Source organism: Pinus tabuliformis, chromosome X (assembly GCF_031772625.1).
Source record: "Pinus tabuliformis cultivar Carrire ecotype Pingquan chromosome X, CPIR1, whole genome shotgun sequence".
Taxonomy (NCBI): domain Eukaryota; kingdom Viridiplantae; phylum Streptophyta; class Pinopsida; order Pinales; family Pinaceae; genus Pinus; species Pinus tabuliformis.
Genome location: NC_142308.1, coordinates 1,269,776,060 through 1,269,803,890, shown reverse-complemented (window position 1 = coordinate 1,269,803,890; position 27,831 = coordinate 1,269,776,060). Strand labels below are relative to the sequence as shown.

Below are 27,831 nucleotides of genomic sequence, written 5' to 3'. Positions count from 1 at the left end.
GAATACTCAATTAGAAGTGAAACTTTGAAGACATTTATAATCTATAAATGACCTCTAACTAGCAAGTGCACCAAATATTGCAAAGGAAATGTCATAAGTGGATAGCATATGGAAGAAAAACATTGATGAAGACATATGCAATACGTTATAGGTTGAGTGAAAGAAAAATCTCAATGTTGTTGTTGTTTGGTGTTTAAATATCTTAATGATATCTAAACTTCTGTGCACATGTAACATGAATCTCCGGAAACCATGAACGACATATGATAAAAAAAATTATATATATATATATATATATATCCCCTTTACATAAACCAACATGCAATTTGGAATTTCACAACTTTGCACTCAAAACATGACAACAGCCAACAAATAAAAGAAATTGACTTGGACAGAAAGCAATAGCTTCACCTTCATTTTTGAGCTGCTTCTATTTATTTGAATTTGACTCATGACATTATTTATCTGACAAGGAATCAAAATCATCACTAGTATTAAATTCATCCAACACGGACTTTGGATATCCCACTGACATCTGCGTTTTTGTTGCCATACCTGGAAACCATGGAGTTTCCTATCGATAGTAGAATAAGGTGTGCCTACTGCTCAAGAACACATTCCTTATTAACAATTGTTACCTGACAGAAACCAAAGAGACAACACAATATCAGCGTACACAAAATCCCCTACCGAAATATAATCATAACTTAGAAAATAAGTCTAAAAGATGTTCTTAATTAATAAACTTTGTATTTGGAAATATTGTTTCTTTAAATTTAAAAAGGACTATGTTGTACAACGCTTTTGTTTATTTATCTAGGCAATTATATCATAGCATATGCCACACAGTAGCAATCTATAGTACCTAAAGTAAAAAGACAAATTTTCTTAAGAAAATAGATTTAGAAAAGATCTTTGAAAACTATAAGTTTGTCATCAAATCTTTAATTAATTTATCAACAAACTCGTTGGAGTTTGAAAATCAAAATCATTCATAGGAAACGAATAGGACAATGGCCAAAGTCGTCATTCATATAAATAAAGCTAGAGTCAGTGTCTCTAGATCCAAATCAGATAGCTTGCCATTCTCAAGTTCTACCTTTCAAGAACTGATTTATGGCTTACCCTTTAAAACACAATTCTACCACTCCATTTTATTTTGTTTTGTCAAGAGAATTCGCAGGACCTTCCCATCCTCTGTTTTACATCATCAATAACCATCCATCAATGATATAAACAATAACATATATGCAAAAAAGGCCAAAGATGTGCTTGTTGTATACCTATGTTCTAGGACTCATCTGACCTTATTGATGCAAAGAGCTCACCCTGAAAAAATAACATCCACGTGGAATTTACAAAACTTTTTTAAATCAAGCTCCAAGTAAACCAATCAAAAACTGAACATCCTTTTAATCAATAAAATCTTTGACTTAAAATAAAAGTGGTCTAGAATAGAATGTTATATCAACCATGTCAAGTAACTAACATCAGGTGAGAAATACAAGCCATGCATATTGGATTAGTGAAATAATTGATCTGGTAAAGCTCAAAAACAGATGACTTACAACTAAGAAATGCAAATAAATGACTTAGAACTAAGACATGAGGTTTCCCTTTCAACCCTATCGTTAAATAACTCTTCTTTATGTCACTTACCATTAAACTTTTTCTGATACCAGGTGGAAGTGGTATTGTAATATTAACCTCTGATAATCTGTGTCCACGACTACTTCTAAATATCCGCTCCATTACCAGCGTTTGGGGCTAGATAAGATACATGCAAAAGCTATCAACATGAAAATGAAATCTACGTCCTTGTAAAAAAACGGGAGGAAAAAAATATCCACAAATTGAAACAGATTGTAGGATACCTCATTCTTGCAACATGATTATTGTGTCATGAACAATAAAAACATAAATCATGAGAAATGTAGTTTTTGCCACATTTTGACAATGAAATCTTTTGCATATTCTATGAACAATTGATGAAAAAAGTCAGCTAAAGCTTGTCAGCATCAGGATTATAGTAAAACATAAAGGAACCACTCCAACACATATATAATCTTAGACATAAGTATCTATACATATAAGTATTTATTGAGGACATTGTATTTTGTGAAATATGGAAGTCAAATCTTTGAAATAACACAATTTAATGTACCACTACCTTACGAAGTCCATTCATTCGAGTATCTTCAAAGTTCAAAGTTCAAACAATTAACATGTAGCCTAAAAAAGCTTAGATTTGAAAAGGAGATAACCTAAAGATGTAGATTATATATCTCACATTTATATATCCTAATTTCCAGACATTGAAATGACACTTTTTAGCATACTATTGTGAATTCAACCCAAAATGCTAGAAAAAAATATTGATGGTTATTTTGCTAATATAGAAGTTTTATACATGCATTTATTTAAACAGTTAGCTTGCAATCTCAAACATATCTAAGGATGCACACAATACGTTGCATCTTTAGTGCTAGTGTGTGAACTTGAGCCAACAAAGTCCAACATTTCACAATTTGCCTACAATATGCACTAGCCGAATAGGTGAACAATAGTATTGTAGGTATGTGTTATGAATATATGTATTGCAGACCAATAAGAGTATGGTTGGAACAGTCATGTCCAACCCTTCCAAGTTTGCCTATAATTTGCACTGGTCTAATAGGTGAACAATAGAACTGTAGGTGTGCATTCTGCATCACTTACCTAAATCCAACACCTTCAACATGAATATGTCCAGAACTGGTAAGTAATTTGCAAAATGAAAGAGTTGGCTTGATTGTTTATGGAGAAGACTAGATTCTTATATTATTCAATGTAAATTCATGACACTTTTCCAAGCTTAGATGGAACAAAAAGGAACCAAGCTAGAGGGTTATTTAAAGAATACTTACTTAGCGAGGGTAAAACGTTAGCCCTTTTTTTGTCAAAAAGCATAAATGTAAAAACTTTAAGAAATTCAGTGAAGAGACTGTAGAAACATTCTTATCAAACCACTAACGTAAACAGAGCTAAGAAATATTGCTTTGTAAAAGAAATATTCATGATCAAATTAACAAGAAAGTGACCTCTTAGCATAGTTAATGCACTAGTGTTGTTGTTACAATATTTGGCCCAAACAATAAATAGAAAAAAACCATTTTCAATTTAGTAGGAGCATGTTGGGAAAATAATCTCACAATAATACCCATCATTGAACATTCACTTTTACATCCTTTTGAAGTCCTTCAACAAAATACTTAAAATTTGTCAACAATGTCATAACAATACTTCTAGCTATAGAACAAGCATTTCAAGCTTGCCTCTATTTTATGATATGAATATTTGTCCTTCAAACAAAGTTATGTGGCACAGAACCACTCCTTAAGAAAAAATGTGGTTGTAAATGCATGTTGAACTCTCTTAGCACAAATACGCTCTTAGTATGGTATAGGATTCTCAAACTCGTGTCAGGTTTAAAGGTGCCAAAGACATTAGATTTTAACTATGATATGGTGTACACTTGGCTTCAAGACAACACATTCTTTAGGAATTTCATGTTGGTAAACCTCCAAATCTATTTCCAAGAAAACTCAAGTTAAATGGAAATTTTTTTGTATAATGGTTGTGATTCATATGGATGCACATTAATATATATGTTTTTTTCCTAAATTTGAATAATTTATGTATTTTTTGGTGACCATTTAGCATAGTTAATGCACTAGTGTTGCTGTTATAATATTTGGCCCAAAAAATAAACAAGCGAAAAAAACCCATTTTCAATTTAGTAGGAGCATGCTGGGCAAATAATCTCACAATAATACCCATCATTGAACATTCTGACCCACTAAATCACTTTTACATCCTTTTGAAGTCCAACAAAGTACTTAAAAGTTGTGAACAATGTCATAACAATAATTCTAGCTATAGAACAAGCATTTCAAGCTTGCCTCTGTTTTATGATATGGATATTTGTCCTTCAAACAGAGTTATGTGGCACAAAACCACTTTCACCCTTAAGAAAAAATGTGGTTGTAAATGCATGTTGAACTCTCTTAGCACAAATATGCTCTTAGTATGGTATAGGATTCTCAGACTAGTGCCAGGTTTAAGGGTGCCAAAGACTTTAGATTTTAACTATGATATGGTGCACGCTTGGCTTCAAGACAACATATTCTTTAGGAATTTCATGTTGGGAAACCTCCAAATCTGTTTCCAAGAAAACTCAAGTTAAATGGATTTTTTTTGTATAATGGTTGTGATTCATATGGATGCACATTAATACATATGTTTTTTTTCCTAAATTTGAATACTTTATGTATTTTTTGGTCAACCAGGTTTTTTATTTGAGTGTTATCTAGTTCTAATTCAATTCGACAACAGAAAAAACTTAGGAACTTGAGAGGATAAATTAATATCCTCCCCAACCAAGTTCAATTGCCGCTTGTGATGTGATTTTTGTTCGTGAGACAATTGTTGATCCGTACAGCAAATGTATATATTCTTGGAATATGATCTAAACTATGAATATGGAATTGTTCATCTATGTTTTTGAGGGCATTGTATTTATGAAAATCTGGAAGTCAAATCTTTGAAATAACAAAATTTATGGCAGTGATAAGTTGAAAGTCAAATCTGAAATAACATAATTTTGGACAATTGAGAACTTCATATGTGTGTAAGAAATCAAATCCATGAACACAGTCACAACTCATCATATAATGCTCTAAGTTCTCCAAAACCCTAGATAGAGAAAACCAATAGAAACCTTAGCTCCACCAAAGATATTTCAAAAAGATTGATTGTTGAAGTATCTTTGGTGGAGCTAGGGTTTCTCTTAGTTTTCCCTATCTAGGCTTTTTGAAAGCATGGAGAATTATATGATATGAAAGCAACCAAACACAAATAAAAGAGGAAGCTTTACATGGAATCAGAGGTCTGAGAGTTAATTATCTTGTTTGCAATCATCGCATTACCTCAACAACAAAGCAAGCCGAGATCTTGTCACTGTGAGTTTCCATGACTCCCTTTAAAATCATAAGCCCCAAGCCTCAAATGATGTTAGTGATTTCAAGGAAGAGCCCCCGCTCCTCACAGAGCATCTACAATATTGGTGAAAACCAACAGAAGATAACATGACAATGTTAAACCATGTCTCAAAATAACAAAAATGAGTTATTGAATGTAATATAAAAACTTTGTTAATCTAAGAAATTAATTGACCTCTATAAGCAATTCTCGAGGCTGACTCATATTCTCCACTATGATAGGGCACCCCATAGTTTGAAGACCCAATTCCACTGTCCAGCTTGCACCACTTTCCAGGTTACCTTTTGAAAGAAATCCACCATCCTTATCAAGCACCTACATAGTTTCCAAGGTAATAAACAATTATACTTGACTGGCAAGTTTACAGTGATTTTTTTTTTGTTTTCACTGCTGGAAGAAGCAATTTATCAGTTGGAGCAAAACAATCACTGCATGGATGGACAATACATAAAGAAGAACAAGAAAATCAGAATTGCAAATGTAAATCATTAGTATATCATAATGGCAATGTAATATTTTAAATTGCCAATAAACACCAAGAATGGAGGTGAAATACCAGTCAGTATTATCTCATGGACTAGCAGGAAAATGTAGAATTATTAGATTATGCAATGTCTTAAAGATAGAACCTTTTGGGAAATAAAACAAGAAATATTAAGATTGAAGGCAGATATTATCCTACAACACTGTTGGTAGAGAAATTGAGAAATGAGAATGACACTTACATTTTTGTAAATGTTCATCCTTGTTTTTGTCGACCTGCATGGAGGAAAATGCAGAATGATTAGCTTAATTGTGCTTAAGCTAAGGAATCCTCCAATTGTCCGTCCAGTGCACTTGTTGCATCCTCGTCTAACAGTAATATGCTCGGATTCTTTATGATCCTTTTTTCCCTCCCAGTAATTTCACTCCTCTATCTCCATAGTTTGTTTTGCAACCCACAGCTGCATAGTTTGTTTTGCAACCAATAATCACAAAAAAAGACTAAACAAATGGCATGTGCCCAAGAAATTTGTATTTTCTGGGTTCTTTTAAATGAGTAAATTTTAGGGCTTTGGTCCAATAATAATATAGAAAATTCTCATTTCAATCTTAAAAAATATAAAAATATAAAAGTTACAGAAACTTCGCACATATCAATTTTTTATGTGTTCAATTTGACAATATTAATGGTGCAAGCCAAAAACAATAGTCTCGGTTGTACGTAGGTACTAAAAATAGATCTACCAAATGGGTCTAAAACATTTTATAGATAAGAAACAAAGGAATCTCTCTTCATAACCAAATATCAGTTTTGGAGTTATCGAAACAAAATAGCAAAATTGATATCTTTTATTTCTTAATATTCAACCATATTCCTTCACAATTTGAACGGACATAATCCATGTTCACGTCAATGTTGACATCAACATCATCAATATGTTCTTCACTTACACATTTTGTTTCTTGAAAGTCTACAACCTGTGACAAATTTGCATACACGAGTTCATATGATGTATTATTTCTCAATCCTTTTGGAGGAAACGTTAACACTACATACCAGTCAGCCTCAACTGGATCTTGTACATAGAATACTTGTTTAGCTTGCGATGCTAGAATAAATGGATCATCTTGCCAATGATTTTGACTTAAGAATTTCTTCATATCCACCATTTTAATATCCAAATCATCAGCTTTGATCCCTCTCTTATTGTATACATCAATCCAATTACATTTGAACAATGTGTACTCCATACAAAAATAGTCCAATGTAATTATTTCTTCTACCACTCCATAAAATGTTGTGTTTTGAAGTACAGGTTTTGCATCTTTGGAACTTGACCTCATCATTATTTGAGCTTCCATACACACGCCACTATTTTGTGTGGTTCTCTCATTCTTTATGCTTTTTGTATGGAATCTATAACCATTGATTAGGAATCCATTGTACTTATTCACGAAATTCTTGGGGCCACGCGCTAGCCATTTAAGTGTATCAGACACCTTTCCATCTCCTTCCACCTGTATAGTTTTAGATTTTTAATTGTAGTTAGATTCATACATTCAACCTCTGAAAAAATATTTAATTTCCTACATGACAATATTCCCATTTACTGATTTTCAAGTACACTTATAATATAAATAATATCGTTACCCGTTGTTTTAACCAACTAGTAAAATTATGGGTATGGAGTTTCTACGATAGAGCTTCATCTTTTTTCGTTTGGGTAATTGAGTTAGAAATCTCCATTTTGTGCATCCTAATTCAAAAATTATGGACGATAGATATGGTGGTTAATGTGTTTTGATAAAATATGAATAAAATATTCTTAAAGGTCAAATATGTTAATCTATCCATGGATCTATGTTTTTTTAAACCATAAACAAACAAACAAAAAATTACAGGCCAAATATGTTACTCTATCCATGGATCAACTTCGTTTGTGTGAAATAGAACTCACCTATGGGCTTGTTTTCAACTAATGTCATCTAGTTATAAAGGAATTGGAGCAGATAATGGCTTTCCATCAAGGATAACTTCTTCAACTTCCTCATCCCACACTTCATTTCGACCATGTGTGGATCCAATAGCTTCCATACCTTTCAAGTATCCTCCACAAAACTTTATTCATTCCTCCACAATATAGGTTTCAGCAATGCATCCTTCACGCCTATTTTTGTTCTTAACATAACTCTTATATACTTTCATGTTCCTACAAAATGAACAAAAGAGAATTAAGCAATGTGAAAAGCTTTCAAAAAAACTCATCTTGTTGTTGTGCTTGATAAAAAAGAAAAGTTTCACGTACCTCTCAAAGGGGTACATCCATCTATATGCAACCAGGCCACAATATCGAAGCTCACGTACCAAATATACATTCAAATGAAAGATTATATAGAAGAATGAGTGAGTAAAATACTTTTCAAGAAAGCACAATGTCTCCACAATATCATTTTCCAACTTGTCAAGACTCTCTAAACAATAAATTCAACCAAGACATCTAATCACAATGAGGTCAACTAAGCAAGTTGCGTCCAATAATTAGGCATGGTTGATGGGTCTACATACCTCCCAATATGGTAGATTGAATAGAATTGATTGTTTCTTCCACACCACAACATCAGTCTTTTCACCTATTTTATTGTTTCTTTTCCTTTTATTTGATTCAATCTTCCCCCAAATTTCTTCCTTTCCTTTTGTTTCCTTCAAAATATCTGATACTTTTACAATTGGAGGGGCATAACGATGCTCCTCCTTCCCATTAAACGGTGCCTTTTGTGAGCGAAACTTATGATGTTGAGGAAGAAATCTCCTATGTCCCATGTACACACATTTCCTGCTACAACTGAGGTACTTTGATTCTGTGTTCCTCCCACATATGGGACATGCATTATAGCCTTTTGTTGTGCAACCAACGATATTCCCATAAGAAGGAAAATCATGGATCACCCACATAAGAATTTCCTTCATGTTAAAGCATGTCTTACTATAAGCATCATATGTCCATACCCCTTGGTCCCATAATTCCTTTAGCTCATCTACTAAGGGTTCCAAATACACATCAATGTCATTACCTGGTTGCTTGGGACCAAGTGTTAACAATCTTAGCATACAAAAATTCCTTTTTGTGCACAACCATGGTGGAAGGTTGTATGTAACTAACACTACAAGCCAAACACTGTATGTGTTGCTCAAGTCTCCAAAAGGATTAAATCCATCCACTGTCATTGCAAGTCGTACATTGCGAGGTTCGCTAGAAGAACTAGGCCATTTGTCATCAATAGTTTTCCATGCTGGGCTATCAACAGGGTGGCGCATTTAACCATCATTGCTTGCATTCTCATGATGCCACCTCATTTTTTGTGACATGCCTGTAGAGCTATAATGAAAAAGATTTTTTTCATTTATATAATATATTATCATATAATAACACTACGACAAATGGTAAAGATAATACAAGAAGGGGAAAACTTGAATAAAATTATAGTGTTCAAGATCATACCTATACATTCTTTTTAGCCTTGGTGCTATGGGAAAATATCTTAACACCTTGGCTAGAACACCTTTCCGCACCTTTTGAGATTGAGCATCCACCTTCCATCGAGATTTTCCACATGTTGGGCATTCATATTTACTTTCATAACTTCCTCGATATAAAATGCAATCATTTGGACATGCATGTATCATATCATAGTTTAATCCCAATGATTTTATCAACTTTTTTGCAGCATATGCAGAATCTGGAAGTGTGTTATCTTTAGGAAGCGCATCTTTTTGCAATTTTAACATTTGGTTAAAAATTGTATCAAACCATCCACTCTTCACTTTCAGATCGTAGAATTCTATAGTGGCTGATAGTTTTGTGAAGTCAACACAACCTGGGTACAATGGCCTCTTGGCATCTTCAATAAGCTTCTTATATTCATTAAGTTCATTTAGTACATTTGTTGATGCCAACCCCTCATTATCACAACTCTCATTGATGTTTTGATTAAGACATCGATTGACATCATTCACCATTTCAAGCATTTGATCACCGACAATGGTTGCATCATCATCATCATCATTTAGAGGTTCACTATCATTCTTAAACAATGTTTCATGCTCATCAACCTGATTATCATAATCATGTTCCACAACATGTTCATAGCCCTATTAATAAGAAAATTAAAATTTATGTTAATAATTTTATGGTTTTTATGAAAATTAAAATCAATAGCATTTGGTCAACCTAGTCAAATAGGGCCCTTGACTAATATTAAATGGCTTACCAGTTGAGATGAAATATGCTCGAGAACTTCATGTGGCTCATTTTCAGAATGTTGCCTGTCCTTATCAATAATAGATGGAATCTAAAGGAGACAAAGAAAAAAAAATGGAGTTTGCACATATAAAAATAAGTGATATATTTACTGTAAAACATATAAGGTTGAAACTAGATCAATTCAATTTTTTTTCAAGATACCTGACTGGGAATGCTCTCTCCATGCAAATACCAAATGTTATATTGTTCTATTATACCATCACAAATCAAGTGCTCTCGTACTTTATCAAATGTTTGTACTTTCACTATGCCACATTTATTACATGGACATTTTGTGGACATCTTATTCCTTGAATGCTCCTTGGCAAACTTTAAGAATTCCTCAACCCCATCTCTATATTCTTTTAGTGTTCTACACATAACCAGTTTCAAGTCATATAAATTTTATTGAGCACAAGTTACCACTGATACATTTTTCGCATATCACAATGAATAATCAAATACACAAACAATACCTATTTTTCAATTTCATCCAATTTCTTTTGTCCATTTGATAATATGTTCCAAGCTCCTTTGAAATTGCATCTACAAAGAACTATATAAGTTAGTTGATACTAAATATAAATCACAAGTAAACTAAAGATAGATGTTGCTGAAAATAAGCCTAGATTTGTAACAAAAAATTAGCAGCCCTATATAATGACACATCATATGTAATAGAACCCTCTAATGGTGTATTTATGTTGGTGCAATCCACTGTTTTGCTGGTATATGACTGCAAGGGCCACATTTATTCTAGACCTACTCAAGGTTATAGTGTATTTGTGATCAGTCCTTTGGTACGATGTTGACCACTTATTAGACAAACCTGAAAATCTAGAGACAATCTAGCAAAGCCTGAAGTTAAATTGCTTTTGTTTCCACACAAGTGAATGGATAGCTCCCCGAATGTGTGGTTTTGAGTGCAAAGTATATAAGAATTTGATTGAAGGTGAACATTAAAAAGGCATTGTTGAATTGCGGTAATGGACCTGAGAGAGGAATTGACATTCATACTTAACCTTGGAAATTATGGGTACACTTCAGGAAGCATTTTATTTCTTCAAAAGCAAGCTACAGGGATCGCTATATTTGGCATCACTGTATTAGCAATGCCTCGTTATACCTATTTCCATGATATCTTCAGCATATTCATTCTTCTATGGTCTATGGCTCATCAAAATGGATCTATAATGGTGTGGCAGTAACTTACTATGACTACATATCACCTCTATATGCACCTTCTCAAGAAGTCTGTTTAAATACAGAGGCGATTCTTTAAGGCTCGTATTTTTCTAAGGTATGGCTTATCTAAGTCTTGTATGTATCCTCCAAACCTGCACTCTAGACTCTGTTAATGGCAATTCTTGGTCATCCTATATTAGCCATGACACAATGAATAAGGTATTAGCGATGTATATGTCATATGGATAGTAACACTCAACAAAACTCATAACAGTGACTTAAATTCTGGACAATAATCTATTTTAACCTCATAAATTCTAATGTCAGTGGCTTTCCTAGATGAGGGTAGTAAGATATATGGAGACTAATGCAGTGATAAGAATATGTGCTGATAGTATGAATCTTGCACTTCCTACAGTGACCTGATCAACACACACACACATATATATTCACAATTCAAACTGCTTATATCAGGTGAGTCAACCTGTGGAGATGTTGATTTACAGTAGGTTCATTGTGATCCCAGAAATAGACCTCAATAAATTTTCGGTCACAAGCAGCAGAAGCATTTGATTTTTGCAAAGACAATCCTCTCTCAGTTTGAGGAGAATTAGTCTCCTTGAAATCTTCTATACCCAGCATCAAGTAGCAGAATAGGAATTCTACTGAAGTCATCTCTCAAGAAGAAGTGGTCCTCCTGGAAGTTTGCAAGATCTGAAGCTATCATAAAAGTAAAAAAAAAAAAATAGAATCCTGAGCAGCGATCTTTCTTGGTTCGCTCACAGTTATATGTATGTGGTACTGTTCTATGTATGTCACCTCAAGCTCACCACTATTTATGGTCCAACATTATGTATGACATCGATATTGCTTAGTAGAAATGGTGATACGTTACAGTACCTATAAATTGATGACAACGTTACAGTCTTGTTCACAATCGAAGTTGTGAACAAGACATATATGAACTTTCAAAAGGTTGATTCCTTGATCTCTTGGAAGGTAAACATATTAACTTTTTTATTGAAGCAATGGTGTTGACCCGAGGAGGTGTTGTGTGCTGAAATATGTATTCATTGGAACATGATCATCTCAGGAAGCTATATGACTTTAACTTTTCGGGCAAGTCTCTAGAGAGGGGGGTATTGACTTATAACAAGTCTAATGAACTTCCATTGTCATGATTGCTTTGTTTGCAACTCACAAACCAATCTGCCTCCTGGTTTGTTGTCCTTCTAACACATTCAAACCTACAACAGTCTAAACCTTTTGTAGCTTGCCTAATCCAAGTTGATTGATTGGGCATCTCCCATTATTGATGATGAGATTCTAGAGAGGAGGGTATTGACTTGTAACAAGTCTAATGAACTTCCATTGTCATGATTGCTTTGTTTGCAACTCACAAGCCAATCTGCCACCTGATTTGCTGTCCTTCTCACACGTTCAAACCTACAATATTCTAAACCTCTTGTAGCTTGCCTAATCCAAGTTGATTGATTGGGCATCTCCCATTATTGATGATGAGATTTGCCATTAAGCTTATCATTTACTACTTTTGAGTTGCCTTCATAAATGAATTTCTTAAATCCATGTTTTAGCACTTCAATGATGTACATTACTAAGACTTATTGGATTGTTTTATGAATTTATATGTTATTGCTATAACATTTTTTTGATAACCTCTGAATACTCCTTACCCCGCTGGACAAAGATTGTTTTTGGAGGCACCTTCAAAATTGAATTTAGGGGCTTGGGTGGGTGTGGGGACTTGATTTCTGCTGGCTGTTAATTTTTTTTGTAAGCTAAGTTGTTCTATTGTTATTTTTTAAAATTACATATCAAGAGAGTTACTGCAAGTCCATGGTCTGCCACTAGGGAAACTAGACTAGTGGCAGTGCAAAAGACTTTTTTCCATGAGAAGTTTAAAATCAAAATTTATAGGAAATGTGACAGAGTGTTTCTGTTCAAAACAGGAATTGTCTAGTAGACTAATGCCAAGGTTGGAAATCTGTATAGTATTAGTATCTATAAAAACTAGAAAACAAAAAGCTAATGTGATGTCGAACCAGCTTAAAGGACCACTACAACCTACTCTACTTTATGCATAAACACCTAAAACGAAACTCAGACAAACCCAAAACAGAGTGAAACTGTAAGTGGATCGCAGAGAGGGTAATCCGCAGCAATTGAGTCGATTTGAGGACTCTATGGTCTGAGGAAAATTGATTAGTAGGTCCCTGACAAAAGCCCAACATTATACACAAAAACGCTGCAATTTTGGGTAGAAGGAAGTGCCAAGTGGGGAAGCACAGTGCCAACTAACACACACGCAGTGCCAGGGGGGAAATAACGCAGCACCGAGCTCAGTACTGCGATTTAACAGAATTTTCTTCTAGATTTTTGTTTTTCTAGGTTTCCTCCTTTGTCGAATTGCCGAGGCATGATCTACAGGACTAGCAATAAATTGTGAAGGCTATCATCGAATTAATGCTCGGCAAACTCGTAGCTGTACAGAGGAATAGCCTGCTTGACTGCTCAAAAAAACATCACCTCTCGTTTCGTCGTTTTAGTCAGCTTCTGCGATAAGGTGAAACCCATTTAGGGATTGGATCAAATCATCTCAACCGCTTCCTTAAGTGAATTAGTCTCTGTTCCCATAGCCACTCAGCCACTCCTAATTTGGGAATTGATTGAATTCGTCCGGAAAGGCAGCTACCGTTCAATCACCTAATGGAAAGTACTCAGACCGACATGGGAATTTGAGCGATTTTCTGAGATCCAGTTCTCTATTCTATCAGTTGCTTTAGAGACGCCATGCCCAACTGTGAAATGATGTCATTTCATCATTACCCATATTGTCAGTTCAATCAGCTTACTGTGAGACTGAGATTCTAAATTGGGCCAATTCATCAGACCCATTTCTTCAATTCAATAATTATACATAGCAGTGATCAAATGCCCTCTACGCGGCCATCTCATGATGAATGGAAATGTTAAAAATCACATCTGAGATAATCAATAAGGGAGAAGGAGATGGATTTTGTATATGTTAAAGCTATTACAACATAGACTTACGATTTTCCCACAGAGCCCACAGATTTCAGATTCAAAACCAATAGAAAGCTTTCGATACTCAATAAAAAACGGAGTTTTATTCATGAAAGTGGGTCTTCTCCCGTCTGGCCCTCGATAGCTGGATTTTTCACTCTCCCTACTCTGTCACTCTGTCCCTCCTCACTCGAGATTACAACCAGAAAACCAACATAAAGACAATTGGTCCCAATCATATTGTAGATCTCTGAGAAGGTGATACAAGAACCATTATGAAGAGGAAAATAACAGAACATTGGACACTTTCCATGGCTTCATAACCATGAGCACATTCTCTAAAAGTTATCGACATTTAAGACTACTTACAAAAATAATTGGAAGCAAAAACTCTCAGGTGGAGTTCCAGAGACCAGTGCCCCACTGCTTGCACATGCAAAATTTAACACTAACTCATTCTTCATATGCTGCCCATTCCACTGTTGTTCAGATGTCAAGCTACTCCACAACTCAGGCTGCCAGGACACAAACTGAAAGGCAGCTGCAACTATACTGAACTATGGGCAGCAACAAAGATGAAAATGAGCTAGGAAGACTCTTACTCGTTGCAAGGCTGAGGAGACCTCATAAAAGCTCCAAGTCATTATCCATAGCTGTCTCACTTCCCAGTCTACTTCCCAGTCAGGCAAAAATTCAATTTGAATTTGTATTTCTCTAAGGTCCTTTTCCTTTCACTCAATTTTTTGTTCCCATCTTAAGGAAGCCCATATCTTGCGTTTTCAGGAAGAAGGAAGCAGGACTCATGGAGTTGACGAGACAAGCTCCCTATCTTTTCCCCCTCTTCCCAAATCCTTGAAATGCACAGAGAATTCAAAGTGCAACCTAAGTGTTTTAACATTTTCTTAGTAGTCTGGTTGCCCCCATGATTTAAAACTATAAAATTAGAAAGCAAGCCCTCATCCTGAATGTAAGTACAAGGGAGATGCTTCATCATAGGTGGGAGTGGGCTTCCATTTCCTTTGTGTTAGTCAGTGTGTTATGTGGGTCAATTTAAGAGGGTGGGAATTAAAAGGAGGTTGAAACATTGATAAAAGGGAAAACATAAGCAAATAACAAACGGTAGTTTGTCGATACTAAGATTTGTTATTCCACTCTTCTAATACGACACTACAGAAGACGTATGCTCAAGATTTGAAAGGTTTTTTTACTCTGCATTCTCTTGAAGGTCCAAAGCTTTAGCAAAAGCATCCAAACTGATACACCTGAAGGAAAAAAAAAAAAAAATCAGATTATTCATTAGGGCTAAAAGGCTTAACAATCTTCTGTTTGTTTGTAGATCTTTTTGATCAGTTAATTTCGTTCTATTGAAGGGTGCTTCCATATTTAAACATCTTGTGGGAGAGTCATGTGATGGATTTGATAATGATGATACAGGTTTTGAGGAAGATCCAGGCAAGGGGATATAAACTGAAAAGTAATGAGATGTGCCATGAGGATATCTAAGTTCACAGACATTTGCTTCATTATCAGGGATCATGGGTGTGTGGGGGGCATCTGGGATGGGTGTGGGTGCTGGTATGGGGAAGCCATTTTTAAAATCAGGGTATGTGGATCATGGGTGTGTGTGGAATCTAAGATGGGTGTGGGTGCTGGTACGCGGAATCCATTTTTAAAATGAGGGTATATGGTGATGTGGGGGAGATATATATTAGAATATATAAAAGGTAGTTTTTTTTTTTTGGTCAAACAAATGGAATTTTTTTATACAAAAAAGCGAAACTTAAAATCTTGTGATTTGAACTGTATAATTGACTTTGTACCACTTAAAAACACAGAACTATGCTATCTATATGTCTGTGCAAAAACCCAGGGGAACGCTTCCCAATTGTGGGAAGTCTGAATCTTGGGTAGAGTTAGTGGGTGTACATTTCAGCTTGGCACTAGACACGTGGGTCGGATTTAATGTAAGATGCTGCCAGGGAATAGAAAACATAAATCTAACCTTTCTTTGTCTATCTTACTTAATATACACAGATTAATCCTCTGTATCAACTATCTGGGCATAAAATATGCATGTCACACTCTCATTATAGCTCACTAGACAGATTCATGTAGCAGATCACAGGGGATGTAAATTGCAAATGAGACCTTAAATTAGTTTGTTTGGCATGGAGGATGCAGATCAGACCTTGAAGATGAGAATAATAGGTGTTGGATTAGACTGCACAAGTTGCAATTTTGGATTGTTTTCAGGGGTTGTTGCCTAAAGTTTGTCAAGGACAGCATCCTGCATCTGGGATGTGGGATGTCTTCCCTAGGATGGGAGACATAGATACACATTTCTTAGGGCCAGGAACCCTTTGTTAGTTTTTAGGGTTACTTTGAAAGTCTTACACCATTGTTGGGTGCTTCATGAGATTTGGGGTGCATGGTGTATGTTCAGCCCCTGGATGGTTTAAGATGAATTGGTGCGTGGCAGATGGTGTTGATAATTGAGATAGCTTAATCAATGGATGCTTAACCTTAGATGTTTTTCGGCTTGTTATATTTCTTTTAGATGTTGGACTTTCCTGACAGTTTAGTGGACACTCTTTATGATGGCCAGATGGAGACTTCACTTGCTTGGAGAATGCCTTACTTGGGAGGAGTGTTGTGCATCTTGGAGGGCATCAAGCCCTAGATGGCATGGGGTTGATTGGACTCTTGTTTGGAGGCTTGGGGTTGTATGTGTGGGCTGCAAGAATGTTTTTACGGGAGGTAGCTGACTCAGTTGAGTACATCACTTAGGAGGATGGATGGAGTTCATGGAGGTTTGCGATGGAAGCATGTGGACTTACCTTTTGTAGTTATATTATCTTAGAGCCCTTATTGTGTATGGCATCAGCTTGGAGCATGACACATGTACTTTGGAGTGTATCTCACTTGTGTTAGCCTACATGTAGGTTGCTTGTAAGGTCTTAGGCCCACATTGTATTGTTGGCCTCCCTTATCTCTCGTATAAATAAAAGAAGAAGAGAGTCCTCATTCATTATTTATTTACTCACTTGCATTCACTCTTGTGATGAGATGTGACCCACAGAGGAGTGTGCACTAGTCCTCTTCCTCTCTCCCAGTCTTCTCTTGTACTTGATCTCTCTCTGTCTCTCTCGTCTTTTTGTTGTTGCTATCATCACTAGATTTTGAAAACCTTAACGTAACTTTTTTGGAGAAGATGCAGAGAAGAGTATGTCTTGCATTGGAGTAAGTGTTGGAGTGATTCTTGCATATTGGAGCTCCTTGGTTTTCCCTAGCTAGGGTTTTAGAGAGCTAGTGGACTTGTACTAGCATTGAGAGAAGGCATTGGAGTAAGTGTTGGAGTGATTCTTGCATATTGGAGCTCCTTGGTTTTCCCTAGCTAGGGTTTTAGAGAGCTAGTGGACTTGTACTAGCATTGAGAGAAGGCTATGTTATGTACATGCACTTCATCTTGAATATATAAATGATGTTTTCAGTTGTCCAAAACATATGCATTTTCCAGATTTGATTTTCAACCATAAATGTTAATGTGTTGTTATTTACAACTATATAAGTCTTGATGCTTTGACATAAGTAAAACATAAAATTGTTTAGTGATTTAACATCTTTTTTGAGGAATCTAATGGGTTGTTTTGTTGTTGATATGCCTATTTTTGTACTGCTGTTAAAGATAATTTCAGACTTTGTTTATGTGGGATAAATTGCACTAGAGGGCTGGAACTTATCCAAGTTGTTTGGTAACTTTTCTCCATGAATATGGAGAGTGTGGATTGCTTGGAAGTGAAACATTGTACTCTTTCTGCTGTTGTTTTATACACTTTCATAACAGCCCTAAGGTTGAAAATTCATAGGCTTAAGATTCAGAAAACCTCTAGTTAAGAGGTGAAATTTCTGTTTTGTGTTAAAATCTGAGATAACAATCTTGGGGTAGAAATTTTACACCCTTCCCCTGGAAACATAGATTTGACTTTAGCATTCTTAAATTTTCCTGCTGAGTGATCATGTATGCTTTTCTTCTGTAAATGCATCCATCTCTTGGATGGTTTCGCTGGTTTTGGAGCAGTTTTACATATAAATTAATGCCACAAAAGAAGCATTTATCATCTCAGAGGATTCTTTCTTTTCTCTAGGAGTTTGAGGTTTGTGGGTATTGTTTTGGATATCAGTTTTTAACTTTTACCCATACAGAATAAATTGTTATCTTGACCTAAGCTAGAGTGAAATTGTAGCTGTAGAACTATATTTTTCAATTTCTATCATCTTGTGCTTGTAATGTTCTTTCTCATATTTGCAGGTTTCGAGATCTATTGGAGATGTACACTTGAAAAAGCCTGAGTTCAACCGAGAACCATTATATCAAAAGTTCTGTCTTTCTGAACCTCTCCGTGGGCCTATCTTGACTGTTGAACCCTCAATTAATGTCTATGACTCTATACCCTTCAGCCTCATGATCACTTTATCATATTTGCATCAGATCGTCTTTGGGAACACTTGAGAAACTAGGAAGCAGTTGATACTGTTCATAGTCACCCACATGCAGTGGGATTTAATACCCTTTCATCATTTTGTTTTTTATTAGGATATATAAGATGTAACTTGCATAGCATAATTGGGTGAATTCAAATGCAAACCAGTAGCATGTTTATCTTCAGCAACAAGATTTGCCTTTGACATCCCTTGCATCCCTGGATGGGGGATGTGTCCCTGCATTCCCTGCGTCCTACGAACAGGGATGAAGTCATGGGTGTCCACTGCTTGGGTATGGGACGGCTTGGGGATATCCCTTAGGTGCCCCCTATTCACTGTGGATGTCATGGGGTGGCACCTTGTCATAGAGATTGTCAAGATACCCCTTGATTCCCACAAGGATGCCCATGCCTCCCCTACAGGGGGTGGGGGTAAACTCAAACCGAAAACAGTAAAATAATTTTTTTCCTTCTTTTTATGGGAGGAATTTTTATTAGGCGGAGCCCCCCACATTGATACTGTGCTTGAAATAATCCATCTCACAGATTTTTCCAGTGTGGGGTTGGGGGTAGTGTGCTGTCTACTTATTTCTCACACTGCCATTCCCATTCCTCTATGTTGGCACTTGGATTTTTGGGGTATCTCCAGCTGTCCTAGAGACTTTCCCCCTATATTCGAACCTTGGGTAAACATATTGGATTTATAAAGAATGATTTTTCTGTAGGATTGAACATCAGGAAAGAAAATAAGGTCTTGCAGGTGTTTCAAGCTTAGGACAAGCAAAGAAAACTAGATTGGTTTCCACTGAAACAAAGTTGTATAATAAGAAATCCATTGCTCATTCTCTATCAATAAAATTCTCAATCAAGGAAAGGGTTTTCCTAGTTGAGTTTTCTAGAAAAATTGTGTTTTGCGATTGTGTAACTGTTATTTAATTATGTTTTATTCTGCTGCTGCCATTAGAAATTATGTGTCTTGGTGTTACAATTTAGTTTCAAAATAGTTTCAGAATTGTTCACTACATCAGTGCAGAATTTTTAAATATTTTTTAAATAGTATCAGAGCAAGGAACATAGTAAAGACCAGAATAAGTAGATCCATATGTCACAAGAAGCAACACAATCATAGGAGAACTTCTGAAGCAACCGTAGCGTCTTGATCAGTCCACATCACCATTGAATTTCCCAAAAAGCTTTAAGATCATAACTCCACAGGAGTGCCCGGTCTTGCTAATCATGAAAAAAATATGATTGAATTTATAAACTCTTTTCGACCCTAACCCTGCCTTCTTCTCCATAATTCGGTATACAAGTTTAAATCCTTTGAAATTTTAACAATAAAAATCATAGAAATGAGATCAGAAAAATACCTTTCAAACGTATCCGTACACCTCGGAGTTCTGGAAGGTTGCAATTTTATCTTCATATGCGGACGACATGTTTTCTGCTCCGAATTGCAGCGAAAACCTCCAAATCCAAATCAGCAGAAAAATATCTCAATTAAAGCTCGAGCGAACCCAGATTTGATATAATAAATACACGTTAAAAATCTATTCTAATCGACAGGGAAGCGAATAATTGAATATCATAGCAGGGTATGGAGTCTGCTACGAAATCATAAAGAGAAGCGAGAGTGAACTCAGTCCCAAACCTGGCAAAGGAGAATAGCCGCGTCAGCCACGGGAAAATAAATTTTAATAGGTCCATTTAGATTTTAGAGTCGCTGCCAAATTAAATTTTAATGATTAGTAAAACCTTATAAGGCAATTTCTATAGTCCCTTAGTTTTTCATTAAGTTTTATTTTTATTTGAACACAAGGAGGTCATTTCACGTACAAGTTATACTTAATGATGTTGTAGATAAGTGATAATGTTAGTCTAATTAAGGCATCAATAAGGCTTAGAAATAAAAATATATGAGGTTTTTCTAATATAAGTAAGTAGGAAAATGGACATGAGCTTTAAAGAGGTGAAAAATATGTTTAAAATTGTAAATAATGTTATCATTGAAATTAAATAGCTATAGGTAGTTTATTATTTTTGAGGAAGTTTACTTAGAGCTTAAAATACCCTATTAGAAGCTAGCTATAGCTTAGAAGGCCTTCACATGTGTTGTTAAGAGATACATAGGATAAATTTTGACTAAAGGAAATATGGGGTGCAATAAGATCAATGTATAGCACCTACTCAAATCACCAAGAATATACCCAAACCATCAAGATGACACACTTCTATGAGAAAAATTATGAAACACTATGGAACAACTCATATTAAAACTACACCCAAAGCATCAAGAGTTAGAAAAATTTTTTTAAGTGAACACAATAAAAATAGTACACATTGGACATAATATCATATACACATGGATCATAGATATCCAACTAAATGTGGTATCTAAAGGAACATCTTCCTACACCTAGTGTCCTAGATGGTTAAGGCAAGCTATGATCAAACCAATGATACATATATGAACTACATATAGATTTGTATACCTTAGATGGAAAATGATCAATGTGACAAGAATCATAGGGGTTGTGATGACAATCTGTTAATTTTAGTTACCAATGGTATGTTTTATGTTTAGCACAATTACTTCAATGTTCCTTAAGCAGCCCAATAACAATTTAAATTTAGATTTCCAGTAGCAATCACATTAACCATTAATCACATTAATAGTAAAAATAGATAGCACATAAAAAAAATATGCAGAAAACAAGCCCAAACAATAGAACACCAAATTTGGTGAATGCCAGGGAAAAACTTCAATGTTGGGAAAACCCTTTGATCAATTTTTCTTATTATTATATCAAAAGTTCAGTAGAGAGAGAGAGAGAGTACAAAAGTCAAATTGACTTTCCCAATTCAAAGTCAAAACAACCCTATCAATTTATGTAGTCAAACTTCAGCCCTAACCAAAAATTCAATGTTGGTCAAATCAACAATAAATCATCCTCAAAATAGCTCAGTCTTCCCCAGTCAAACTTGACCTAGTCAAGAGGTCAAAGTCAGCCTAAAATAGCTCAGTCAAACTCAGTGAAAGGAGAGAGAAAATTGTTATAAGTTTATGCGGTCAAATTGCAGTCAACCATGATAACGACCCATCCAAATGTTGATAAAGGCAATAAAATATCCCTTGAATCTCATAATAAATGGGAACATCTACAGATGAGGTGATCCTTTAATTTTATCTCGTGTATATGGAAAAGCTCTCAGATGTTATTAAGAAGAGGAAGGTCATTATGATTAGTTTCAACTCGACGCAAATGTAAACCCACTTTGAACGCACCAAGGGGGATCTGAAGGACAACATCCGGTGCTCTTATGCATATGTGGTTAAACAAAAAGGCCCCCTTTCATTTGCATGAAGTGTTCCTGGTACAAATCCATGTTAGAGTTGAGAACCTGAAAAGATGAATTCTAAGTACATTGAATGTATTGTCTATAAATAACCTCTCTAACAACCTGACACAAACATACAATGATGTCATTTACATTGGAGCTAGTGTAAATCACTTGAATTGTGTTACAACTTTAATCGCTCCCCAACAAAAATGTGTTATGCTTCCTTGTTAATGATGCTTCAACCCTATTGGAGATCAACCTCACAATGTAAAAGGAATTTAAAGATGATGTAACTTTAATAGTGCCCCACATTCACCCCCTCGCTCACCACTCATGGCTAATTTAAGGCTATTTCAAGCATTGATGTGGATAATATCAATTTATTTTCTCTTATGTATATTATTCTACATTGACACACTTGAGTTTAGCAGTTAAGGAAGATTTAGGGCTTTTGGTGTCAGTGGTTAAGGAATTAGCAGTTGAGGTGTTTAGGTGGTAAAGGGTTAGGGATTAAGGGTCACAAGTTAAGATGATAAGGAGTTATGGCTTAGGAGTTGGTTCATGGATTATAGGTTAGGGGTTACTAGTGTCTTAAGATTTAATGAGCGAATGGGTTTATGGGTTATGAGTTGTGAGCATAGGGGTTAAGGGATTATGGATTGGGGGTTAAGGGGATAGGGAATTTAGTGCTTATGGGTTAAGGGCTTATGGTTTGTGATAATTGGACTCCTAATTCCCCTTATCACCACTTTTGGAGGTTCCCCTATCAATTGCTCTTGCTACCTTCCCTCTAGGTCCCCTAGACCCTATGAAATTAAGTCGTAAGCCCCTTTCTCATTCTCTAATGCTAGGATTATAGATCTTAGTAAGCCATGATTTTACCTCCCACTTCTACCATCCATGCTACCCTTGTGTCCCCTTGCCCCATTCAACACACCAAAACATACCCACCCACAACCCTTTTGGTCATGCCATTCCACTTTTCCTAATGTTATGAACCCCCAAATTTGGTCCCAATGCCCCTACAACTACACCATTGGCCCCCCTTGGCTAAGGGATTAAACACATTAGGGGTTATGGGATGTGATAAGGGAGCCCCTAATCCCCTTATCACAACTAAAAATAGGTTCATGAACACCACCAATATCTATTGGAGGTATTGCGATGAAAGCAATAATGAATACAAAAGTTGTGGTCAATAAGAAAGGGATCATCAAGATGTTAAACCATCCAATGTAAAGTCGATGGTTTTCAATGCTAGTGATCTAGTCACATAAAAGACCCCATAAAGTTTTGCTTTCGGACACCCCTATGATTCAATAATTAATCCAAAGTGAGAGGATTCGTTGCTAAGGTGACAATGGCAACAACCTTGAGTTGACGCAAAGTGACACTTTGTGAGCCTTGCACAACTAGGGTGTCGGTTTCATCATCAACAAGAGGCATAATGGACAAGTGGCAACATCTCACATTTAGGGCACTTGGTCACAAATCTTTATGCATGTTTTTTCCATCGAGGGTACCTTTCACATTTCCCAAGGCACAAATTACATATTGGGATGAATTTTGGATAACTTGTCACATTCCAATAGCTTCATGCATGAAGAGGAGCTCCCATCCTTTAAGAAGATTTTGGAGGATTTCAAGACATAGTCAAGGGTCACATGAAAGAAGAACACCATAGCCAAGAATAAGAAAATTGGCATTTGTATCACATGGTGTAAAGGAGAAGGACATAGGTGAAGAGTACCCCATTTAGAAACATAAAAAAGCTTGTTTATGTCCTCTTTCTAGAGAAGAGGAGATATCTTGTGACAAAAAGCCCAAATTGCCAAAAAATGAAGACTCGGGTAAGGGTTTACTTCTTTCACATGTTGAGAGACATTCATGTATTTTAAGGTGTGTTTTATTGTTGAGTTCACATATTTGGAAGCACGATTTCACAAGTGAAAATAGGATGTTATCAAGAAGAGGAAGGTCATTATGATTACTTTCAACTCGACACGAATGTAAACTCACTTTGAATGCACCAAGGGGGATCTGAAGGGAAACATCTGGTGCTCTAATTATGTATATGTGGTTAAACAAAAAGGCCCCCTTTAATTTGCATGAAGTGTTCCTAGTACAAATCCATGTTAGAGTTGAGACCCTTAAAAGATGAAATCTAAGTACATTGAATATATTGTCTATAAATAACCTCTCTAACAACTTGACACAAACATACAATGATGTCATTTACATTGGAGTTGGTGTAAATCACTTGAATTGTGTTACAACTTTAATCGTTCCCCCACAAAAATGTTTCATGCTTCCTTGTGATGATGCTTCAACCCTATTGGAGAACAACCTCACAATGTAAAAGGAATTTAAACATGATGTAACTTTAATAATGCCCCACATTCACCCCCTGGCTCACCACTCATGGCTAATTTAAGGCTATTTCAAGCATTGACATGGATAATATCATTTTATTTTCTCTTATGTATATTATTCTACATTGACACAATTGAGTTTAGTAGTTAAGGACTTAAGATTTAGGGGATTTAGGTGTTAGTGGTTAAGGGGTTAGCAATTAAGGTGTTTAGGTGGTGAAGGGTTAGGGGTTAAGGGTCACGGGTTAAGAGGATAAGGAGTTATGGCATAGGAGTTGGTTCATGTATTATAGGTTAGGGATTAGTGTCTTAAGATTTAATGAGTCAAGGGAGTTATAGGTTATGAGTTGTGAGTGCAGGGGTTAAGGGATTATGGAATAGAGGTTAAGGGGATAGGGAATTTAGTGGTTATGGGTTAAGGGCTTATGGTTTGTGATAATTGGACTCCTAATCCCCTTATCACCACTTTTGGGGGTTCCCCTATCAATTTCTCTTGCAACCTTCCCTTTAGGTCCGTGAGACCCTATGAAATTAAGTCCTAAGCCCCCTTCTCATTCTTTAATGCTAGGATTATAGATCTTAGTAAACCATGATTTTACCTCCGACTTCTACCATCCATGCTACCCTTGTGTCCCCTTGCCCCGTTCAATACACCATAACTTATCCCCCCACAACCTTTTTGGTCATGCCATTCCACTTTTCCTAATGTTATGAAGCCCCAAATTTGGTCCCAATGCCCCTACAACTACACCCTTGGCCCCCCTTGGCTAAGGGATTAAACACATTAGGGGTTATGGGATGTGATAAGGGAGCCTCTAATCCCCTTATCACAACTAGAAATAGGCTCATGAACACCATCAATATCTACTGGAGGTGTTGCAATGAAAGAAATAATGAATACAAAAGTTGTGGTCAATAGGACAGGGATCATCAAGATGTTAAACCATCCAATGTAAAGATGGTTTTCAATGCTAGTGATCTAGTCACATAAAAGACCCCATAAGAGACATTCATGTATTTTAAGGTGTGCTTTATTGTTGAGTTCACATATTTGGAAGCACAATTGCACAAGTGGAAACATCTCACATTTGGGCCATTTGGCTACAAATTTGTATGCATGTTTTCTATTGAGGGTATCATTCACATTCCCCAAGGAAAAAATCAAATATTTGGAGGTATCTTGGATGACTTGTCACATTCCACTAGCTTCACGCATGAATAACAACTCCCATCAGTTAAGAATGTTTTGGAGGGTTTTCATGGCATAGTCAAGGGTCACATTTACAAAAACAAACGTTTAAGTCAAGAAAATGACAATTGACATTCACATCACATGTGACACAAAGGAGAGGAACATAGGTGAAGAGTGCTCCATTTTGAAATATCTAGAACAACTTGTTTATGTCCTATTTCCAAAGAAGATAAGGTATCTTGAGACAAAGGGCCCAAATTGTTGACAAAAGAGGACCATGTATTGGATCACATGGACTTTGGTTTCTCCTCATTAGCTAGACCATTTTATTACGATTTAGATTTCCCACTATTATTTTTAGGAGTTTCCTACCATTTTTTTATCATAGTCTTATTTAAATTGAGAATAAAACTCATTCGTATTCAATGAAATTAGGATTTAGATTTCCCACCAATATTTTTATGGTTTTCTTGCCATTTTGTATTTTCTTTGAAAATGCGTTGGAGTCTTTTTGTTGAAGTTGTTTGAAGACATGTTGGAGTCTCTTTGTTGGAGTTTCTTTTCCATAGGAGAAGTAAGTTTACCATCAATTAGAGTTGAACTTGATTGAAGACGTGTTGGAGTACTCTCTTTGTTGGAGTTGCTTTTCCATAGAAGAAGTAAGTTTACCATCAATTAGAAAGCCATGCATACGAGGAGAGGAAATGAAAAGAGGTAAATTTATATTTTAAAATCATGAATTATTTGTAGTTTTTTTTTGTGATTTTAGACCTATTTTAACATTAAGTTTATTAAAAACATAAATCTATATTTTATAACAGTGAATTGTTCGTAGTTAATTTATATGATTTTAAATAGATCTCATTCCCTTCCCCTAAGTTGCTGCTCTTTTACCTAGTCACCATGTTCTCGTCATATATCTTAAACATCACACCCAATTTCCATGAAATTGTTACGGGAGATGAATGGGGATGAAATGAAAACACCCACTCAATTTCAGCTCAAAATGATGCACAGTTTTTTAGAAATGAACCATTATCATCTACAACCATTTTGGGCTTTTCTCAAGATTTGTGACTCTACTTGGGTTGAATTTTTTTTTGGAGGTGAATTATGATGATATTAACTTTCTGTAAACATTTCAGCCCATTTCGACTTACCATTTGGGAGATATGCCCAAAATACAAATGCTACAGGAGAGTTGTTGCGCTTTTGACTCTGTGACAAGGTTATATGTTAGGCAGTGCCAAGGCATTCTAGAGTGCCAGGGCATGTCAAAGACTACTAGGGTGTGTTAGGGAGTGAAAAGCATGCCAAGAAATGTAGGGGATGCTAACACATGCCACATAGGGCTAAGGGATTGTTAGACGTGCCATGTGCTATGGGATGTCAAGATGTAAACTGTGTTTCTTAGTTGTTTTATGGCCATGGTTGGACATGAGTCTTGAATTGGTAACATGTTAAGTGGGATGAGTTGAGATTGGACATGAGTAGCCTAATATGTGTTAAAGGTAGTTATTAGGTGAACAAGGCATAGTCTAGTTGTAGTAACTATAACTTGGTTAAGTTGTTGTAGTCGGGGAAAAACTTGGTTGGGTTCCGGCCAAGTCTAAAAATAAGTAAGGGTAGTTGTGAGGGCATGATAGCTAAGGAGTGCTAGGGCATGCTAGGTAATGAAAAGGTGTGCTAACACATGGCAGACAACGTCAATGGATGGTGAGGAGAGTTAGGGAGAGTTAGGGGAACACAAGGGAGAACTAGGTCAAAATGCTTGGAAACGAACAAATAAGAGTGTGTGCCAAGGAGTGTCAGTGAATTTCAGGTGTCCCAAGGATGAAGTGTTTTAGGAGAAGTTCATAATAGGACTTGTAGGAAGCAAGTCTATGGTTGTGATAAGGCGTGGAAAAAGCAATTTCAGAGAAAGGGAGACTTTGGGTTTGGCACAATATTGTTTTGCTAATTAACTGGTTGGGTTCCTAAGTCGCAAAAAAAGTAAGGTTATCTGTAAGGGTCTTAGTGTTAGTCAGTTCAATCTATCACCAGTGATCAAATATGCTCTTACAAGGTGTTGTTAGGGTGTCAAGTCAAATTTTTGTCATTTCAGTGAGTCTTCAAATAAAAATTTAGTCACTGGCTAGTGTGTTTAAGGCTATTTCCACTCTCTCAAGAATTTCATGTGCGGGTCACTTTCATCACTCAGTTGAGTCTAACATCATCAAAACCTCATTAATATCACTTCAATCACATCATCATGGTCTCCATTCAGCTCAGTGTCACCATTAGTTCATTAGGGTTAAGGTCACAAAATCAGTCATTTCATGTATAAATCCGGCACATGAGGAGTAACAGTAGGTAAATTAGTTCAATAACACTTGATTTCAAATGTAATT

General features: G+C 35.9%; 1 protein-coding gene across 36 annotated transcripts; it reads right to left on the bottom strand.

Moving 5' to 3' along the window:
- Positions 1 to 270: 270 nt before the first annotated feature.
- On the bottom strand, positions 271 to 20,282 carry LOC149144617 (uncharacterized). 36 transcript variants are annotated; one of them, XR_016264359.1, is made up of 10 exons: positions 20,187 to 20,282; positions 19,906 to 20,002; positions 7,482 to 10,380; positions 5,766 to 7,041; positions 5,215 to 5,355; positions 4,968 to 5,093; positions 1,660 to 1,767; positions 1,284 to 1,329; positions 1,126 to 1,197; positions 273 to 638 (listed from the first exon to the last, which is right to left on the bottom strand). XR_016264359.1 is itself a non-coding variant. In XM_089447900.1 (8 exons), exons 5-7 carry the CDS (start codon positions 5,028 to 5,030, stop codon positions 1,291 to 1,293), a joined length of 210 nt encoding a protein of 69 aa, XP_089304026.1. In that variant the 5' UTR covers positions 5,031 to 5,093; positions 5,215 to 5,355; positions 5,766 to 7,041; positions 7,482 to 10,370; positions 19,906 to 20,180; the 3' UTR covers positions 273 to 638; positions 1,284 to 1,290. The 36 variants fall into 36 exon arrangements, 4 of the variants coding, with proteins under 4 accessions (XP_089304026.1, XP_089304028.1, XP_089304029.1 ...); XR_016264352.1 differs by having other exon boundaries at positions 7,482 to 10,370; XR_016264351.1 differs by lacking the exon at positions 20,187 to 20,282 and having other exon boundaries at positions 19,906 to 20,180.
- Positions 20,283 to 27,831: the final 7,549 nt, after the last annotated feature.

Excerpts from the sequence above, each read along its gene's own strand:
- LOC149144617 (XM_089447900.1), bottom strand. The coding sequence starts at position 5,030 with ATGATTTTAAAGGGAGTCATGGAAACTCACAGTGACAAGATCTCGGCT. Across the intron at positions 1,768-4,967 it reads CGGCTTGCTTTGTTGTTGAG|CCCCAAACGCTGGTAATGGA; the intron begins GTAATGCGATGA and ends TATCTTATCTAG. Across the intron at positions 1,330-1,659 it reads GTATCAGAAAAAGTTTAATG|GGTGAGCTCTTTGCATCAAT; the intron begins GTAAGTGACATA and ends TTATTTTTTCAG.